The 13,490-nt window shown below is 42.1% G+C and overlaps 1 protein-coding gene across 1 annotated transcript in view; it reads left to right on the top strand.

The window, feature by feature from the left end:
- COL4A4 (collagen type IV alpha 4 chain) overlaps positions 1 to 13,490 on the top strand; it is a 114,220-nt gene that overhangs the window by 49,654 nt on the left and 51,076 nt on the right. Inside the window, exons 20-26 of the mRNA XM_012933241.2 lie at positions 2,347 to 2,436; positions 3,681 to 3,844; positions 6,064 to 6,136; positions 8,106 to 8,212; positions 10,163 to 10,346; positions 12,705 to 12,773; positions 12,930 to 13,037. Of these exons, the coding sequence (XP_012788695.2) occupies positions 2,347 to 2,436; positions 3,681 to 3,844; positions 6,064 to 6,136; positions 8,106 to 8,212; positions 10,163 to 10,346; positions 12,705 to 12,773; positions 12,930 to 13,037 (795 nt within the window). The remainder of the gene's footprint in view (positions 1 to 2,346; positions 2,437 to 3,680; positions 3,845 to 6,063; positions 6,137 to 8,105; positions 8,213 to 10,162; positions 10,347 to 12,704; positions 12,774 to 12,929; positions 13,038 to 13,490) is intronic.

The following is a 13,490-nucleotide window of genomic DNA, read 5'->3' as shown; positions in this document are numbered from 1 at the left end:
CTAGATTTTGCATATTTTAAAATTTGATTTTATTGAGCTATAACTGATATATAATATATTTGATTTAGATATGATTTAGATGAGTTGATATTTGCAAAATGGTCATAATAAGCCTTGTTGATGTTTACCACCATACAGTTACAAATATCTATTGTAATGAAGACTTTTAAAGTTGACTCAGTAACTTTTGGCTTATGAACTATGTAATCACTCTGGTGTGCATACATTGTATCTCAATGAGCTACACTCCACATTCTACTTACTGAGAAAGCTTGTAGATTGAGGGATATTACCTGTCTGGAAATGCCTTTATTTTTTCTAAATTTAATCTCTCTCTCTCTCTCTCTCTCTCTCTCTCTCTCTCTCTCTGGGTCACACCCCACGATGCTCAGGGGTTACTCCTCGCTCTGTACTTAAGAATTACTCCTGCAAAAGAAGAAAAAAGAAAAAACAAAACAAAACAAAAAGAATTACTCCTGCAGTGCTCGGGGACCATATGGGATGTCAGGGATCCAACCCTGGTTGACTGCATGCTAGGCCAACGCCCTCCCCCCTGTACTATGGCTCCAGTCCTTTCTCTTGCTTCCTTTTTCCACCATTGGTTACCGAGAAGTTCACTGACCTGATAATTCAGAGTTTCTTTTGCTCTCTGAAAGTGGAAAGGATGGTTCTGGTTTCAGTGACCTTTCTTCCTGCTGTGTCCTGGGTGGGTTCAAATACATCCATCCGCTGCCACTCTGGATCCATGTCAACCCAACCCAAATCCTTCATTTGTGGGAAAAGTTCTTGAAGCATCTGTTTAAAAATATTCTGGCTTCTAACTTTTTCCTTCTTTCTCTTTCTGAACCCTTTACACTCTCCTGATGGAGACTCAGTCCTCCTGGCTCCTCTTTCTCGTCTTGCTCCCCCATCTGTTGTCTGTAACAGTTGGTGGTGGGGGTGTCTCTTGCTTCATGAAGATTGCCTTTAGTCATAATCTCTTTTCAATCTCAGATGCTTTTGCTGCAGCATTTTTCTTGTTTTATTTGCTCGTTTGGGGGGTAGGCTGGACAGCCCCCCGCTGTGCTTAGGGCTTCCTTTGGGTTCAGCTTAGGGCTAGGTCCTCATCTGCTGGACTATCTCTCCTATCCTAGAGAATATATATTTTTTAACGTTTCCTTTTGTAGCAGCCTGCTCTTATTTCAGGGATGAAATACTTTTCCTCATCTGCTTTCTGAATTATTGAATTTCAGGTCATCTTCTTACTGAGTTGTCTGCTTTCCCCGATGTGAGGGGTCCTTGGTCTTGCCTGTTGATAATTTTGAAAAGGCCATCTTATGGTTTAGCTCTTTCTTTAACAAGTCTATATGCGGGGGTCTCAGGATCTCTCTATTTCTGATTTACCAATTTTTCTTTGGGAGAGATTTTGCATCCAGTTTTTTTCTTTCTCTGCTTACTATGCTATCTGCTTAGAATTCAACTTTCTATGGTTTGAGAAGTCCAAATATATATGATAAATATGTTTATATACCATAACTATATACAAATATGTCTATATAAAACACAATATATATTTTTTCTTTTCCTGTCTTTTTCATTCTACTATTCTTTCCCATGGACTTATGCCTTTTTTTTATATTTTAATGACTCACCGGGGCTTATGCCTTTTTTTTTCTTTTTTGATTTTTGGTTTTGAGGCCACACCCAGTGATGTTCAGGGGTTACTTCTGGCTCTGCACTCAGGAAATACTCCTGGCTGTGCTCGGGGGACCACAAGGGATATCAGGGACTGAACCTGGGTCGGCTGTATACAGGGTCAGCTGTATAGGGTCGGCTGTACCCTCTGTCTCATCCCTCACCCCCTGCTTACGCCTTTTTCACAATAGCCCTTCATTGTGGTTTTACTCAGATGTGGAAGAGAACAAGGAACTTTTTGCTTACATTTATCAGTCAGCTTTATCCAATTGTCTCAATATTTTTGTTTTATTTTGTTTTACAAGCTATGCGTTATAATTTATTTACTAGGTTATGTTTGAGGGTCAACAGAGAAAATTTTCTTTGTCATATATACTCTGCTTTGTGTGGGTGAGAGTTTTGTGGTCCGTTAACTAGCTTTGCAACTCACTGCATGAGGCTGAGAATAAGGAAGGGCTTATGTAGGGCATGGTATCGGGACCATGTGGAGACAATGGTGGCCTGTTCCTCCATGTGGCCTTAGAGCTAACAGAAAGCATCCTAGGGAAGATTGGAAGAAGAAATGGGAATGAAGGGAAACTCTGGGTACCAGGGATGTTTTTAGTTGTTCTCTAGAAGACATTCACAGAAGTTGCACGGTTCTCTCTGTCCACCCTCTCCCTTGTTTTATAGCTCTCTACTGTAGAGCTGGACGTCCAGGACCACCGGGAGCAAAAGGCCAAATGGGTCCTCCAGGAAGAAGAGGCTCCCAAGGGGAAAAAGGCAAGTCTATAGCAGAGGAAGGATTTCTGAGAGACAGCACATATCACCAAGAGAAGGCACTTGTGAAACTGGACACTGGCATTTCATATATTTTTCACTACTCTCAGTTCCATGGGGAGTAGTGCTCAGACTGTGATGAAGCTGACAAAACAAAAAAACGCTTGCATCTCTGTCTAATAGCAACCCCTTTGTGCCAGAAAATTTGGTCACCTCCCTCCTCAGGTCCTCTTGCTTCCTGAAAAAGACCAAGATAGGACTCTTATTTTCATTTCTTTCTGTGGGTCCCCTACAGTAGTGTCTTTGTCTGTACTTTTGTTTGGAGCCTTCTCTGGCCACCTGAGTCAGGTGGTGTGAGAACATGAAAACGCAGGATGATGACTCTCCTCACCACATTTATTTCCACTGAAAGTTCTAGTGAGTAAATAACACATGGTAGTAAATTATCAGTTAGCAATACACCATGAAACTAGCATTCCTTTGATGCATTATTTTAAGTGTTCAGAGTTTTTACCCTGGCTGCTTTTGTTCATTTCTTCAATGGGAACCAATTAGGAGACTTCCAGACTTCCAATAAATACGAAATTTTTCTTATTTATTAGCTTTCTTCAGTAGAATCAGATGATCAATTTTCCCCATAGAATTAATCAGAATGAGCTAAATAGCTCTTTTGTCTGGAAATGACAGCCCTGCAGACTGTGCCTGGCACTACACAACTGTATTCCGTGCACTCTCCCCCCATTATAAGTTATCAGTAGTCATGATCGAAATTGTAGAATCAATGTTTTTAAAGCAGAATGTCTTTCACTTGAATATTGAGTGCATTATAAGTATACAGCATACACAGAAAATGGGTGATCTTTTTCAAGAAAAACTGCAAGCAGCAGTACAATTAAAATGTTAAAAACAGAATTTCTAAGATAACACAAATGACGACACCAGCATTCTCTGAATGCCGCTTAGAGCATTCCATTATCTGATAAGCTGTACATAGTTTAATTCAAACTTCTTTCAGATGCATACTGGAAATTGCCTAAAATAAAAAAGAATGCCATATACAGAAAACAAAACAAAGCAAATCAAAGGTATCACAATTCATTATGGTTTAATGAAAACCGTGCCTGACAATTAGAATACAATGGTTAAAGTTTTGGGATTTTGTTCGTATTTGCACTAGTGGTTTTGTATAATCAAGCAGTTATTGGGATTCTGGAAACATGACAAAGCTGCCTTAATCCTCTCTCCAGGAAACCAGGGGATCTGTGCCTGTCAGCTTTGTCCCCCGGGCCCTCCAGGCTCTCCAGGGTCTCCTGGGAGGCCGGGGAGAGAGGGAGACCGAGGACCCCCTGGGTGGTTTGGAGAAAAAGGTCTTCCAGGACCTCCTGGTGCTGACGGACCCCCAGGACCACCTGTGAGTATCTTACCAGTGACAGCCTTTCAATGTGAGAGACAGTTTAATAACCCAGTAATGCTGCTATCAAATGTGTAGTATATTCTATATTTTACATTTTTGAAAATGCCCATTTCTATATTATTAAGTTATATATGATTGACCCCCAAATCATTTATGTGCATTCAACTCATTTATTTGGCACCAACTGTATTCCAGCAGAGACCAGAGCAGAGTCTCTGGGGACCTCTGCTCTACGAAGACCACTCAGTCAATGATAGTTGGAGGGATCGCTCAGGATGGGAGATGTGTGCTAAGAGTAGACTAAGGACAAAACATGATGGCCTCTTAGTATCAAACCATGATGCCCAAAAGGAGAGAGTAAGAAGGAAGGTGCCTGTCATAGAGTCAGGGGGTGGGATGAGGCGGGGTGGAAGGAGGGATACTGGAGACATTGGTGGTGAAGGAGAACATTGGTGGTAGATATTGGAGCACACTGGTGGAGGAGGCATGGGTGTTCAATCACTTTATGACTGAATCTCAATAATGAAAGTTTTGTAACTGTATCTCATAGCAATTCAATAAGAGAGAGAGACACAGAGAGAGAGAGAGAGAGAGAGAGAGAGAGAGAGAGAGAGAGAGAGAGACCTGCTATCTAATTGATAGCGAGTCAGCATACATAATACAGATGTGGGTTAAAACCATCATGAGTTTTAACACCCAAGAATAGTAGAGCTAAGAACCAGGAGGTCTGCCCCAAACTTGGAAACTGACCTCACAGTCTGGGGGAAAAGGCAGCTGAGATAGAGAAGGGAACACCTAGTAGAGGATGTTGGGAGGTGATTTCAACCACTCGGGTTGAAAGCTGTGTGCCAAAAGTAGACGATAGACCGAACAAGATGGCCACTCAATACCTCTATTGCAAACTACAACATCCAACAGGAGAGAGAACAAAAGGGAATGTCCTGCCACAGAGACAGGGTGGGGTAGAAGGTGTTGGGATAGAGGTGGTGGGAGGGATACTGGGATCATTGGTGGAGGAGAATGGGCACTGGTGGAGAGATGTAAATGAAATGCAAACATGAAAGTTCATAAGTTTGTAACTGTACCTCACAGTAATTCACTAATAAAAATTTTTTAAAAACTCATAAGTTTAGTGACACAAGAAAGTGAGGAGAGAGCTGAAGATGGTGAAGCCAAAGGTGCGTGGAGGAGTGCAGAATTTGAGTCTTAGTAGGTGGGCTAGATTTGAGCTTGCTTTGTGGATGACGTGGCACAGCCCGTAGAGAGCTTGAAGAGAGGAACCAATAGACAGTCTGCTGGTGGAGAGTGAGTTTTAGGGAGACTGAGTGAACTATGTCATCAAGTTGCCTTTTAGTCTGCATTAAGATAACTTGAATAACTTCACTACTGGTGATGCATAAAAAATCTAGTTGTTTTCTCAATTGGCAGAACAACGGAGTGCTATGGATTTCTCCACCTGATGTTTATTTCACCTGACGTTTGGTGCCTGTTGTGTGTTTTGGGGACAGCTTCTTCGCTTTCATTACACAATGCTGCCATTGTGTGTAGCTCCCATGTGTCTCTTCCTCCCTGAGTTGTTCACTGCTTATAAAGAAGTAGAGGCCAGTTAGAAAGAAAACTAAGCTTGCTTGATTGGTTGTTGGATTTATGAAAATAACACAGCACATCTGTGCAAGCAAATCAACGCGTTCCATCATATTTACCTCCTTCAAGGAAAATTATCCATTTCTTGAATATTTATTCAGTTCTCACAGCTGCTGTCGCAGTTAACACTCCTCCCATGACAATTCTACTATTATAAAATCCACTATCATTTAACAGTTTTTAGTCATTTCTTTTATTTTGAGAAACTTTAACATTTTAAGGTACAATCATATTAAGATCCCACATATACTTCTTCCAGCTTCTCCCAGAGATAACTTCTAGGATCACAGTATATTGCCTAAGCCAGGAAATTGACACTAATACCTTTCCATTGACTTGAGTAAGAGTCTTGTTCATAGACCCTGTGTTTTCACACATAGTTCTTGGCAGCCGACTTTATAAAGTAGGATCTACTTTGAAAGACGGCAAGAGAAGACCATAAGTACCCAAGTAGATTGTAGAATAGGCAATCTAGAAAGAAATAAAGGCTATTTTATGGATATAAATTGCACATGGATGTAAATAACTTTTGACCCATCACAAATATATTTGTCCATCATAATTTTACCAAGGGAAATCCTGGTGCCTCAGGACCACCTGGCAGCAAAGGAGAAAAGGGGAACATGGTCGTATCCAGGATAAAAGGTGAGTGTAATCAATCACTTAGCTCTGGCATTAACTTCCTATGACCATAGATCAATTCTATAACAGGACTTTTCAAGATTGCTTTAAAAATACTCCTTGTAGACTGCACTCATTTTTGGAGTGTGGGGTAGCATCACATGAGGCTGACACCCAAGGAAGGTAGATACAAGGGCCAGGGGGATTGCTCCATAGCTGGAAGCCTGCTTCATGAGTGGAGGGGAGAAGGCAGATGGAATAGAGAAGGAATCACTAAGAAAATGATGGCTGGAGGAACCAGTTGGGATGGGAGACGCAGGCTGAAAGTAGATAATGGACCAAACATGATGACCTCTCAGTGTCTGTGTTGCAAGTCATAATGCCCAAAAGTAGAGAGAGAGTATGGGGAATATTGTCTGCCATGGAGACAGGGGGAAGATGGGGAAGGTGGGGGTATACCTGGAATATTGGTGGTGGGGAATGTGCACTGGTGGAGGGATGGGTGTTTGATCATTGTGAGACTGTAACCCAAACATGAAAGCTTGTAACTATCTCATGGTGATTCAATAAAGTTTAAAAAATTTTTTAAAAGTACTCCCTGACTTTCACAGTCACATGGAAATGGAACCCCCAAACATCTGTTTTAAAAATGTTCCTTTAGGTATATTTACATCTTCATCTTTGACACAAGAATGCCTTTCACTGGTCCACTATCTGTTCACTGAAATACATATAGTATTTGGTATGAATCAAGCATACTTTAGTTGACATTGAAATCCAGGTTGAGAGTCAGAGTGATAGCACAGTTGGCAGGGTGCTTACCTTGCACACAGACAACTTGTGTTCAAAACCCAGCATCCTACACGCTTCCTAAGCACAGATCCAGGAATAAGCCATAAGCACTGCTGGGTAGGGAGAAAAAAATAAAGTCCAGCATGAAGTAGTTTAAGAAAAATGCTGGGTTCGATTCCTCCATCCCTCTCGGAGAGCCCGGCAAGCTACCGAGAGTATCCTGCCTGCACGGCAGAGCCTGGTAAGCTGCCCGTGGCATATTCGATACGCCAAAACCAGTAACAACAAATCTCACAATGGAGACGTTACTGGTGCCTTCTCCAGCAAATTGATGAGCAACAGGATGACAGTGACAGTGACAGTGGCAGTGAAAGTGATGTACTGACTTATCTCAATAACATCTTATTGATTTGGTTTCTTATTTTGTTTTGTTTGGGGGACACCTTGCTCAGGGCTTACTTCTTGCTTTGTGCTCAGGGATAACTCCTAGAGGGACCATATGTGGTGCCTGGCATTAAACCTGGGTTGGCCACATGCAAGACAAGCACCTTATGCTCTGAACTATCTCTCCTGCTCCTTAACAGCATTTGAAAGGGCAGATATAATATTCACACTAAAGCAACCTAATCCAGGGTCTCAGCTAGCATCCGGAGTCTCCTTGCATCATACATCTGTCATTGTGCCATACGCATTTCCCTGCAGGACTGGCTGTGGATACAGGTTCTCAGGAGATGTGGGCATATGCCTACATGTTTTTACAACCAAAGATAAATTATTAAAGATAAATAACCAAAGAAAATTTTTATTTTCAGTTAGAAAAATACAGATTAGGAAGAATTAGACTTGCCTCAGGACATTCACGATGACAGGAAGCAGAGTACCATGCTTAGCATCACATAACAGGAAATGCTGCTGTGATTGGCACCTGCATATACAACCTTGTTGAAAGGGAAAAGAAACATTTTCCACATAATGACATTCGTGTTTTGAAGCTGCCATTCTCCTCTCTGACTTTTGCATGGATGTCTGCATGACAGGAATCAAGTCGGGAACTTAGAGGAAAGTCTACTTGCCCAGAGTCAAGGGTGTTGCCTTTGTCTTTCATCATCACGAAGGCGGTTGCCCATATCTTTAGTCCTTCAGTTCTTCCTACATTGCCCGGTTGTTGAGAGCTTGATTGTGTTTTGATCTTTGTTCCCAGGGCGCAAAGGAGAAAGAGGACCTGAGGGACTCCCAGGATTCCCTGGGCAGCCAGGACAGCATGGTCGGGATGGATATGATGGGGAAAAGGGAGATCCGGGACGCCCAGTATGTACAATTCTTCTGATTTTGAATTTCACAATTTTTTTAAAATATGGTTACTATTTCCCTTTCTCAGTTTTAAAAATCCACAGCTCAATGGTGTGTCAACATGCTACACATAGTCACCTTTGAAAAATAGTTTTTTATTAAATAATTGTGAGATACACTTACAACGCTTTCATGATTGAGTTTAGGCTGTACAATGATCAAACATCCATCCCTTCACCAGTGCACATTTCCCACCACCAATGTCCCCAGTATCCCTCCCACTACCTTCTCCCGACCCCATTCGTTATGGCAGGCACTTTGCTTTTCATAGAGTCATCTTTCGATGGACTGCCATGAGAAGGCAGCCATTCTCAAAGACAAGGCACAATTGAAGACATTTATAATAGTCTGAGGGTTAGTTCAGTTCAGTCTCCAATTTTTGTGCCATTCTATTTATTTCCTTGCTAATTGATTTGGAGTCATAGTAAGCTGTGCTCAGAGTTTACTTGTGGTTCTATACTTAAGGATCACGCTTGGAAGTTCTCAGAGGACCTTATGGATACCAGGGAACAAACTGGGGATGGCTGCATGCAAGGCAAACTTGGTGTCATTCTTATAACACGTCTCTCATTTGGGGGCCTCTGATTTCATCTAAACTCTGTAGCTTCTTGTAAAGTGCAGAAAATTAATTCTGAAGATGTACGAATTTACCCAATTTAAGATTCCCCCTGCCTCTCTTTATTTTTTTATTTTTCATAAAGTTGTTCACAATTATTGATTATATTCAATATCTAAACACCAATCCCACCACCATTACATCTTCCCATCAACATTATTTTGAATTTTCCCACCACCACGTCAAGCCTGCCCCACAGGCAGATGATAGATAATTTGTTTTGTATTGCTTGTTATGAATAGCATGAGATATAGCTCCCAGAACTCTAAAATTTTATTTTTTTTATTTTTTTTAAAAGAAATATTTTATTGAACCACCGTGAAAAAAGGAAAAAAATACAAAGCTTTCAGGTTTAAGTCACAGTCAAATACTGATTAAACCACCATCCCTTTACCAGTGCACCCGTTCCACCACCAAGAACCCCAATACACCCCCCTCCCACCCCACCCCCCATCCAAGTAGCTAATGATATTCCCATTATTCTCTCTATATATTGAGTACATTCCATATTTCCATACAGAACTTACTATTATTGATTGGAAATTTTCCCCAACAATCAGGCCTGCTGAATAGGCATCATCTAATAATTTCTCTTGATTGCTAAGAGTGAAGACTTTAAGTTTTAGGTTTCTAATATTTTAGCTCAGTTCACAGTCAAAATGGATGGCTGCAAGAATCCGCTCTGGTGCCAAAATGGGTTAGGAGACCTCAGGATCACAGTCAATAGGCGAGGAGGGTCTGTTTCTCGTGCCACGGCTCCCGGTTCATCCAGAACTCTAAAATTTTAAATAACTGGGGTCCAGAGACATCTCTGCAGTGAGCTGCTGGGTTCTGAGATTTGTTCGTGAGTCTCTGGATCATGGCTGCTAATGTGCTTAAATGGTGCCCAGAAGCTGTTCATGGGCGTGATCGCCAGAACCCTGAAGGGGCCAGGAGATTCAAGGAGCAACCCACCTCCAATCCCTCGAGGCCCACAGCCTCTCTTAAATGAAGTGCTTCTATGTGGTATTTTAAGTGCTACCAGAAAATATGTCTGCACAAAGTTTCTTATTCTAGCTTTAACACATAATTAAATTTCTGCATTTCACAAACACCTCAATAGATAGGTATGTATGCACCTATGCAAATATGTATGCGGACCACCCAAGTGGATTCTTTTTAATTATACTTGCTTTTGAATAGCCTCTTCTGGAACTAGGGCCTCTCTGTATTCAGTCAGCTCCTAACAATCACTGACTTGAGTCCCCAGATTTCCAGGACTGACTACTAATTCAGAATACAAACATCCCCAGGGGGATCATGAAGATGCTACACCAGGTGACCGAGGGTTTCCTGGGCCCCCAGGCCCCCAGGGAAGAACAGGCCCAAGGGGGCCTCCAGGTCTTGGATATCCTGGTCCACCAGGCCCCAGAGGACTACCAGGAGATCCAGGCCACCCAGGCAAGAGGGGACCTGAAGGCATGAAAGGCCGAAAAGGTAATTTTAATGTTTTGAATGGTAGAGGGTGAAGAGAAACCGTGGTAGCTTTGGTGAGCTTCTCTGATTGGCCACAGCTGTGGTGGAACAGTTCACCAAATCCCGTCCAGCCCTTGTTCAAACCTTGCACGCTGTTACACCAGTAAAAGCACCACAGCACCACCAATATTTAAGATAGACCTTTCACATTTTGAAATGTCCTTTGCTTTATTTATTTGGCACACTAAAATTGCTTTTCATCCATTTCTCTTTATCAACTTTTACAATCTGACTGTATTTCAATGCTAGAGATATATTCAAAAGATAAATCTTTATTTGATATAATGTAAGGTATTTTTTAAAAACCATTAGAATTTTATTTTTAAAGTACATCATGCCCATTTGTAAGCATTCTAGGGAGGGGACAAAAGGATTTTAAATGTATTTGGCAGTGATATGAATTTCAAACAACAATGACTTATGATATGGTAGCTGAAACTCTTTTATGGGTTGGAAAATGATTTGCATAATATTTTCTTTATTTTTCTTTTTTTTATGGGAGGGGTGTCTTTGGGGCCATACCCAGCAGTGCTCACAGGGACTTACTTTGCAGTAGTTCCAGCAGAGTAAGTCCCTTTACCCCTATACCATCTCTCTAGCCTAAGATTTTTACTTTTGTAATGTGTCCATGGACTGGAGTGATAGCACAGCGGGTAGGGCATTTGCCTTGCACGAAGCTGACCCAGGTTCAATTCCTCCACCCCTCTTGGAGAGCCCAGAAAGCTACCAAGAGTATCCCAGCTGCATGGCAGAGCCTGGCAAGCTACCCATGGCATATTCTATATGCCAAAACAGTAACAACAAGTCTCACAATGGAGACGTTACTGGTGCCACTAGATCAAATTGATGAACAACAGGATGACAGTGCTAATGTGTCCATATATCTTGAACTATATAGTCTGGAATTGTGAAATTTTAAACAAAACGTTAGTCTTTGTTGTTCCTTTGACTAAATAGAAAGACAAATACCTAAAATTGAAGATCATCATCAAAGCTGATTATCAACTGGGATCCAACCCAACTCTAACATTTTTTTTAAGTTATACAATTTTTAGCGGAGAAGGTCAGAAGTAATACACAGTGAGATAGCATTTCTATTATAAAAGAAATATTCCATTTTAAGTAGCTGGGAACTCAGAGGAACCTTTTTTTTGAAGTCTTGCTGTTTTTCTTAGAAATTAAAATGGGGGACAACAATAACCACATGGTGCAATCATTCAAAAAACAAGAGATGAGATGCTTGAAGTCACTGACCCATGGCAGACTCAACCCATGGCAGCTGGCATACTCTCCCCCCTACTTTCTTCTTTTGTAGCTTTGGTAAGAATTCACATTGGGGTTCTGGTCCACTGGTTTGGGAACACTCCAGAATAGTTTTTCATGCCCAATCCCCATCATTCAGAGGAGCCAGATCTTCAGGACTCCAGGCTGACTGCTTATTGTTACTTTCATGTCTTAGCAAAGGAGTCACATCTATTATATTAGGAATTCCTGGGCCTGGGGGGCGGAGTGATGATAGCACAGCGGGCAGGGCATTTGCCTTGCATGCGGCCAGCCCAGGTTCAATCCCTGGCATCCCATATGGTCCCCCAAGCACCACCAAGAATAATTTCTGTGTGCAGAGCCAGGAGTAAGCCCTGAGCATCAGCGACTGTGACACAAAAAGCGAAACAAAAATGAATAAGTGATGCCTGGGCCTCAAATGCATTGTTATTTATAGTAATTAAAATAGAAAGTTCTTGAAATCAATATTTTTCTGATAGTCCCATTCTATTTTTCCCCCTTGTGTATATAACTTATTTGGTAGTTGAAATTCAGAAGCAAAGTAGTTCAAGAGCTCATCATTCTTTTTGTTTTGTTTTGGGCAACGCACAGGGGTTACTCCTGGATTTGCACTCAGGAATTACTCCTGGCGGTGCTTGGAGGACCACATGGGATGCTGGGAATTGAACCGGAATTGGCCACATGCAAGGCAAATACCCTACCCACTGGACTATCACTCCAGCCTTCAAGTTCTGTCTTTTTTTTTTCTTTTCGGGTCACACATGGTGATGCTCGGAGGTTACTCCTGGCTCTGCACGCAGGAATTACTCCTGGCATATGGGATGCCAGGATCGAACCCAGGTCAGCCATGTGCAAGGCAAACGCCCTACTCGCTGTGCTATTGCTCCAGCCCCAAGCTCCATCATTCTTGACAGTCTTCTTTCTCTTAATGCCACACCTCTACAGAGAAAGAGCCTAATGTGTTGCTATTGAGACTCACATTCTTGATGCATTGAGCAACTGATGACGGAATGCCACTTTTGTTTTTCCTTCCAGGTGATACAATTCCTTGTGGTGTGAGCTACCCTGGGAGTCCAGGCCCCCCTGGAATGGACGGCCCTCCAGGTATGATCAGCAGCTGACAATCAGGCTGGCCAGCATCTTTGATTCCATCTCCAAAAAAAAGAATTAAAAAATTACAGCCCAGATTTTTTAGAAAATCTCCTTATTTTGTTTTCATTTGATTTCTGTTCTCTTGAGTCTACTTTATTGTCCTTTTAGGCCTTAAGGGCTTTCCTGGACCTCAGGGCTCTCCCGGGCCCAGGTGTTTGGATGGGCCAAAGGGTCAACCCGGCAAACCAGGCCGACCAGATATCCCCGGGCCCCCCGGTAAGTGAATGAGTGGTTTTCCTGCTTTCGGAATGGTTGTGCTTGTATAGCGCTGAGATGGGATCATCTGAGTAAGCCAATGGCCCTTGGAGCCCTACACAATGCCGAAGTGGACTTTCTTGATCTATTAAGCTTTTAGCCGTGTCCCCGACCACATTTGGGTTATGGCAATTTAATAAGTATTCTTGTGCTTCTACCTGCAGCATGATTTGTGGGCCATTGCTGCTCTATTAGGCTGCAGAAGCTGCTCACTGCAGCCAGACTGTTCTCCAGAGAATGAAAGCTATTAGGGAATCATCATTGACTTACAGGAAACACAAAGGGACCATTTATTTTGCTACAAAGGATGGGCCAGACGCTATCTATTAAGTTGCTCAAAATGGTCCAAGTCCTTTGATATTTTAAGAGAATGCAGGGGCTGGGCGTGTATCTATGGTTCTTCATTTAACCTTT

Source organism: Sorex araneus, chromosome X (genome assembly GCF_027595985.1).
Source record: "Sorex araneus isolate mSorAra2 chromosome X, mSorAra2.pri, whole genome shotgun sequence".
Lineage (NCBI taxonomy): Eukaryota > Metazoa > Chordata > Mammalia > Eulipotyphla > Soricidae > Sorex > Sorex araneus.
The sequence above is the reverse complement of the archived record's forward strand: the minus strand, read 5'-3'. Positions and strand labels throughout refer to the sequence as shown.